Source organism: Apodemus sylvaticus, chromosome 4 (genome assembly GCF_947179515.1).
Source record: "Apodemus sylvaticus chromosome 4, mApoSyl1.1, whole genome shotgun sequence".
NCBI classification, from domain to species: Eukaryota; Metazoa; Chordata; class Mammalia; order Rodentia; family Muridae; genus Apodemus; species Apodemus sylvaticus.
The window spans coordinates 60,896,843-60,904,441 of NC_067475.1; the positions used below are offsets into that span (position 1 = coordinate 60,896,843).

General features: G+C 43.6%; 1 protein-coding gene across 2 annotated transcripts; it reads right to left on the bottom strand.

Annotated features, from left to right (window-relative positions):
* Nucleotides 1-371: 371 nt before the first annotated feature.
* On the bottom strand, nt 372-7,193 carry Sike1 (suppressor of IKBKE 1). 2 transcript variants are annotated; one of them, XM_052179621.1, is made up of 5 exons: nt 6,948-7,192; nt 6,654-6,759; nt 5,548-5,690; nt 4,312-4,425; nt 372-2,113 (listed from the first exon to the last, which is right to left on the bottom strand). In XM_052179621.1, exons 1-5 carry the CDS (start codon nt 7,104-7,106, stop codon nt 2,012-2,014), a joined length of 624 nt encoding a protein of 207 aa, XP_052035581.1. In that variant the 5' UTR covers nt 7,107-7,192; the 3' UTR covers nt 372-2,011. The 2 variants fall into 2 exon arrangements, with proteins under 2 accessions (XP_052035581.1, XP_052035582.1); XM_052179622.1 differs by lacking the exon at nt 372-2,113 and adding an exon at nt 2,364-2,747 and having other exon boundaries at nt 6,948-7,193.
* Between the last annotated feature and the right edge of the window lie 406 nt (nt 7,194-7,599).

Here is a 7,599-nt window from a genome sequence, read left to right on the forward strand (position 1 = left end):
GACTTCAGTGGTAAATTATGCATATAGTACTTCTGCAATGAATAGGCTGTTAATGTGCTTTTTGCAGGTTTATACTATTGAATATATTGTGCTAACTGCAAACTGCTTATGGCATCTATGTCATGATCACCTGGCAAGGTTACTATGTATGTGAATATGTGAACAAAACTCCTACACTTCTTTTTGCTTTTTTCAAGACAGGGTCTCCCTGTGTAGTCTCTTGGAACTCACTAGGTAAACCAGCATGTCCTCAAAGAGATTTGCCTGCCTCAGCCTTTCATGTGCGGCCATTACAGATGCCATGCCACAGCTCAGCTCATTTTTCCCCCATATTCTTAATTAGACTCATTTCTCAGTAAAATTAGCAAATCTTCTCAAAAAGGTTTTTATTAGTAAATATAATTTCATACTAAAATTTTATACACTAAATACTTCCATCCACTCCAATAGATAGTAACATCTTCACACAGTGTGAAACATTCTTTCTCCATTCAGTGTGCTAGCTCTGCACTACCTTCACAGCATTGATACCACACAGAGTTTATGACACAGGGCACTGAAAGCTTGCTCTATCCTCAGGACTGAAATGAAGAGATTCCTCTGAGAGCTAGATGTAAAGAACTTTGTTGTGACTGCTAAGGGAACGGAAGGCAGATAAAGGGACACCGTGCTCACTGCTGGATCAGACTGTCTGATAAGCTATCACTGTCCATGGGACCTGCTGTGACAGTTGAAAAGTGGTAGAGGAACCCGCCCCTCAATGGGCTTGTGGAGTACACACTTGGGGCCCTTAGGGGATACTTCAAGGGGAGCAGCTGGAGTGAAAATTAACGTGAAAAGTGAAAACCAAAGTCCATCTGGGCAAACACATAGTGCAAAAGGAATTATTGATAAATCTAAAATGTGAGTAAACCAAGACAGGGGAAGGACTTGACAGGGAGCCATTAGCATCTCAGGATTGTTCTTGATTGCCTGCACACATCAGGAATGTGCTAACATTCTGTGAGTAATAAAATGCTTCCATGTGAAAATCCAGTACATGGAAAGATAGCCAAGTACTGCTGCCAGTCTAATCTGGGCAGATCTGCTCTGCAGGACACAGTTGTGTGTCAATCAAAGTGCCTAGGAGCTAGGAGGTGGGGAAACCTGTGAGATGTGTGTTTGTGTGTGTGTGTGTGTGTGTGTGTTCGCGCACACGTGTATTCCTCATCTGAAGCAACTACCTAACCTGAGGATTCCCCAGGCAGACAGAATGGAAAACTACTTGATTAAATAAATAAAGGCTATTTTTGGCATTTAAGTCAAATGTACATGTACAGTCATGTATGTCTACTAGCTTACAGGAAGGGACAGGCCCAAGTTCCTCAGCACTCTCTGAATGACTGCAGATCCTTGAGGGGAGGAAGAGGAGGAACAACCCAAACCCAGTTTACTCGTTTTCAAGCATACTTCCTGGGGACTGTAATAGATTCTCTCAAATTAAGAGCAAAGACACGGAGTGCCGACTCCTAGCACCAGAGAGGATCAAAACCCCACGGATGAGTGACGTCACTCAGAGAATCTGCCAAACTGTTTCTTTGAAATCATGCTACTTTTACAAGTGGAAGAAAAAAAAATCCAGGTTTACACCAAATATGTATTTTTATAAAGTTAAATCTTTTAAAAACTCTTAGAAGGAAGCTTTATAATCCTATATAAAATAAAATCCTTATTTATAATAAAAGTGTTCAGCGTTTCCAAGCTGTGAAAAACAACATTGAACTGCTGGCAACAGTTATAGAGATTCCGGACCAGAGTGACAACGTCATCTCTGACATAGCAATGGGAGACTTTTCTAGTTTCACTAACACACCCCAAACTAGTTAGAGGACGATGAATACCAAGTGGCAAACTAAACTGCCACCCATACCTCTAGCCAACACTAAGTCAAGACTCTTGGATGGACATGGTTGGGGAGGAGAGGCCATCCTTCTCTCCTTGATGGGCACGATGCTGGGCTTCAGAAGTCCAGTTATTTGGTGGCCTGAGAGGCAGGAGCCACAGAGCTTTCTTTTCCAACCTGAAGAGACTCACTGCTGATGGACAATAACTCTCGAAGTTCCTTATTTTCAAGCTGGGGAAGAAAAGATATTGCCTATGTTTTAACTGTTAAACTGTATCAGAATATATAATTTTGGACCAGAAAGAGGAAAAATATTTAACTTAAGGTTTTTATTGATATATTTGGAAATTTCACATAATGTATCCCAATCCCATTCATTTCCCAGTCCTCCCTGGATCACTTTTCACCCTTATGATTGTCCTCCCACCCCCCCCCACCCCCCAAAAAAGAAGAAAAAACCATTTTGTGCTGCCCATATATTCACTAGAGCGTTTCCAAACTCTCAGTGTCCTGCCCCTTAGACACCTGAGTCCTCCCCCATCCCCAGCCCACCAGAAGGCATCGGCTGTGAAGAGCTACACTTCAGCATCCTATCACAGAGAAAAAAATATCTTTAAAGTTTTAAATGATTTAAAAAATTGCTTTTTAAGACAAAGTCGTACTGAGTGGAGTTTGCTGGCCTAGAAATTGATATACAGATCACGCTGATCTTGCCTGATTTTGCCTCCAGAGTACTAGAGGTATGCAGTGCCATACCTGGACTTTAAATGATTAAACCTTCTCATTTTAGACTTTTTTCAGCATTTTATGTGTATGAATGTTTTATCTCCATGGACGTCTGTGCATCATGTGCATGCCTGGTACCCTGGAAGGTCAGAAGAGGACATTAAATGCCCTGGGTCTAGAGTTACATAGGTTGTGAGTCACCACCACATGGGTGCTAGGAATCAAATCCGGGTCCTCTGTAAGGGCAACAAGGGCTTTTAACTGCTAAGCTATCTTGCTGGTCCCTAATTTTGATACTTGACACCTATCCCTTCCTTTGATTTCTAGCTAATGATAGGTTACACTTTATCTTTATCCTCTTTGTAAAAAATTATTGTCTATTTTGAGATAGGGTGTCATGTAGTAGGTGGAGGCTGGCTTGAACTCCTGACCCTTCTGTTTCTATCTCCTAAGTACTGGGATTACAGGTGTGTGCTACCATGTCCAGATCTTCCAGGACACCAAGATAAACTACAGCGTTTCTAGCTTCGTCAAGAGGTTGAGCAAATCCTCTACCATATAAACGGCTTCTCAGTCCTCCTGAGTTACTTTTACTTGTGTGTGTGCATGCTTTGTGCACCTATGTATGAGCACCATCTGAGTGCCTGCTGCCCTTGGAGGCCAGAAGCGGCCATCAGACTCCCCGAAACCGGAGTTACAAATGGTTGTGAGCCACAAGGTGGCTGCTGGGAACTGGGTCCTCTGCAAGAGTTGTAAGTACTCTTAACTGCTGAACTCTGTCTCCAGTCACAGCGGTCTGTCTGTCTTCTAGCACTTACACACATTCTGTACTCTGCCCTTCCTTCATTAGTATGGGCAGGGACCTTACCTTTCTCTTTTGGAATTTCTCGAAGGACCCACTGAAATAACAAGTCAAATCTTCAAACCACTACTGAAGTGTATTTTCTGTGTATTTTTACACTCATACACATATACATTAAAAAAAAAAAAAACAGCAAAACACGACTTTACTCGTTACCCCCCCCCCCCACCACCACCTCTGTTTTTTTTGAGTTACGGTTTCTGTGTAGTCCTGGCTGTCTTGGAACTCTCTGTGTAGACCAGGCTGGCCTCAAGAGATCTGTCTGTCTTTGCTTCCAGAGTGTTAGGATAAAAGGCATGTGCCACCACTGCCCAGCTTCTGTACTGCTATTTCTTGATCTAGTTTAGATTTTATCTATTTGACTTTTTCTATTATGGAGAGAAGTCAGCTTATACATGACCTGTTCCTCCTCTTCTCTCTGTTTTTTTAAAAAATATATTCATGTATTTAACAGATGAAGCACCTGAGCTCTGTCCCCAGCCCCATGACTGACATTCCACTGATTGCTGTTGACTACAATCAGTGATTTTCCTGAAAAGGAAATAAATAAAGGAGAAATTGACATTTTACATCATCAGGTCACAGAGAACATAACACTACCAACTGAGGCAGCACCGGAGGCTGAGGCAGGGCTGTGAGCTGTTGTAGTCCAGGCCCTCCGGAGATGAACCCCTTCCTCCCTCTCTTCTTTTTTGAGACATTTTTGTAAAAAGGGGAACGTTAATACACTACAGTGATAGGACAGTGGTGACATATCCCAAGAACCTCTAAAAACTGTCACAGCCAGTGAACTTAACAAGGTAAAAAGAAAGAGAAGTGACGTACCACGCGACCGCCTTACCTCCAGCTGAGCTAGTCTCTCCTGAACCTTACAGAACTGGTTATCATCCACCTGAACAGCTCTCCGCATCACCGCTCCCATTTCACAGATTCTATCGATCTGACTTTCAATTTCCTGCAAAAACAAGATGAAGAAAGAGTTCCTAGCTGTGAAGACCATGGAATGTATGCACAATATGAATTTTATGTCTACTAAAAACCTTGAGAAATAAGAATAAGTGGGAGTGGTTCACTTAGTACGTGCTACAGAACTTACACTTCAATAGCACTGTATTTCGAGCTATGATAATTCAATCTGTGGCATTTCAGGTAATTTCCAAGTTTCAAAAGAATGTTTGATATCCTGGTGCCAGGTGTGATGGCACACTTGTGCAATCCTAGCCCTTGGGAGGCCCAGGAAGGATGGTTAGGAATTAAGAGGTCAGCCTGGGCTAAATGAGACCTAGCCTCAAAACAAAACAAAATGAAACAAAACCCTAAATAAACAAACAAAACACCCATCAAACCAACCAAAAAAGTAATAGAACAGACAACTCAAATATTTAAATATTTAAAAATATTCAAATATTTTAAACACTCCATTGCCTAAAACTCCTAACTATAGAAGATGAAATGTAGCACATCTTTCACTGTAATAAATAGTTGTTTCCAATTAATTACTATAGATTAAAACACAGTTCACACTAAAATAGGGCAAGGAAGCACCCTACAAACTACAAGGCAATTGCCGGCTCCTCCAAGTTAAACTCCTCCAAGTTAAACAGTAAGGGATCAAAGTGTAGGAACTGCTATAAAACAAACAAGGCTCACCCTCCCCTATAACCCAGCCTGAGTCATTTAATGACATTAGTGACTGCTTGCTATGTGGAAGAGAAGGATAAAATCCAACTCCTGCCCTTGGAACTACAAAGCTTAAGGCTTGATAAAATGTACAATAATCAGCTGAGTAGTCACTGAGCACCTTCAACGCTGGCTGGCAACGGCTTGGTATGTAGCTTGCTATGTAGCCCAGGTTGGCCTACTCTAAATCTCTCAGGGTCAGGTTGAAAAGAGATCCTTGGTGAGGCTGGGAGAGGCCCTTATCCCCTTCTCTTATTCCTATCTTCACAAAGCCACAGCCAAATACAGAGTGATTATGAAAATACACAGAAAGAGGAACATGGTTTTCTGCAAACAAAGGAACAACCTCACGATTTCAGTTCAATTTCTTTACAATTTATTTATCAGTGTTTCTTACTGCAGAGTGAGACTGGTGAGCTTTCAAAACTGGTTCAGCATCCACTGCTTTTTTAGCAACCATCAACTGTAACATCTGTTTCCGGTACTTGCTCATGATGAGTTCCAACGCATCCTGGTGCTCCTCCAAGGAAACCCACAGCTCTAAGAACGACAACCACAACAACGAAAAGCAAGCATTTGGGCAACAACGTCTATGACAGGTCTGAAGGCAAACCCAACAGTGGGAGCTCTCGGACATTCCACGGGACACTGGGAATCCAAAGTTGGAAATCAGTATTCAAGCCCACAGAAGTGAACCATGTACCTGAAAAACAACTCTCTAGGCTGTAGAGCCTTGTGGAAATAAAATGGGATGTGTAATCACAAGGCATGGACTGAATCCGGTTTTCTAATTTACTTCTTAGAAACAAAAATGAGCTCATTAAAAAAAAATTACTCCATTTAGTTGATTTGTGTGAACCACAGCACATGTGGGCTCAGAGACCTTGGTTCCTCGGAATCTTGGGTCCTCAGGATTGGCAATTCAGGCCTTCTGGCTGCTACCATCGCCTGCTGGCTCATTTCGCTGGTGCATGTGAACCCGTTTCTTAAACTGCATCGTGTAAATACTTGGACAGGGGGACATAGTGGAATGACAGATGTAAAAGATCTCTGTAAGACAACTACCATACTGTTGTCGTTAACAACCCTAAGAATATATATTTGGGGGACAAAGTTCTAGCCTTCCATCTTGCACAGGCACATTAAAGAAACCTTGATCTTAACTTTAGTGTTCACTCTAATTAATATAGAAATGTTACATTGGAGAGTATGAACTTTAGTTATACATGCCTTCATTTGGTATATGCCCACTCCCCAGTCATCTAACAACTTAACTCTACTAAACTACTAAACACCTTTTTCAAGGTCATCAATTAGAAGGCTTTTAAAAGAGCAATCTAACAGATTTTACAGTTACCAGTTGACCCTTTAAGCACTGGTCTAAATATAGTATGGGATGTGCACTTTTGTGAACTGTTCAGGTACTTGTGTAAGAACGTCCAAAGCATTACCAGAAAAAAAAAATCCTAGACACACACACACACACACACATGCCTGACTAACCTCTGTTTTCCTGCTGCAAGTCTCTAATCTGGGTATTCTCTTGAGACAGCAGAATATGAGGTTTATATTTAGACATGTCCTTCACGTCGGATGCATCCTCTTGGTACTGGACAGAGAGACAGACTAAGGCACTGCAAACACAGGCAGGTGCTGCGGGGGACGCAGCAGTCCCACCCACTACACAGGAAGTTCTCACATCCGCCCTGCCCTCCGGACCAAGATAGAACAGGACGTGCGACCCCACCCACCCGCCCGCAGCGTCCACCCAAGGGCGCGGCCCGGCCCCCGGCCGACCTGCTCCGGTAACACGGCGCCCGCCTCCCGCATCGCCGCCACCCGCCGGTGCAGCGCGGCCGACTGGTCAACCAGCGACTCAGCCGCCGCATCGTGCTCGCGCAGCCGCTCCAGCAGCGTCTTGGCGTCCGTCAAGATCTTCTCGATAGTGCAACTCATAGTGGCCGAGGAGGCGCGCCCGGCCCGCTAGCCTCGGCGATTCGCTCAGCCCTTCCCCGGCCCTGGCTCAGCACGACTTGCGTCACTTCCGGGTACACTTTAAAGGCGCCCCGTAGTAGCTCGGTTGGCGCCTGCGCAGTGGTGGATTCTTGGTTACCTTGAAGCTTCACCACAGCCTTGCAAGAGTGGAGCAGCAGAGGTCGGATTGGTGCCACATCCTGGTTTTTCACGATGTTATTTCTGTTCTGGTCTCAGTTCAACTTTTCTTCTGGTTTTGATTGATGCGGTTTGTTATTTAGTAATGGGTTTTTAACAAATTGATGAAACAACTACCCTCCCCCAACAAGTGGAAAATACACCGGAAGCTCTCCCTTCCTCCTTCCTTCCAATCCTTCTCTTCTTTCTCTTCATCCCCCCTTTCCTTCCCTCCCTTCTTCTTTTAAAATGTGAACAGTGTCTGGGAATGACACCTGAGGTTGTCGTTTGACTTCCA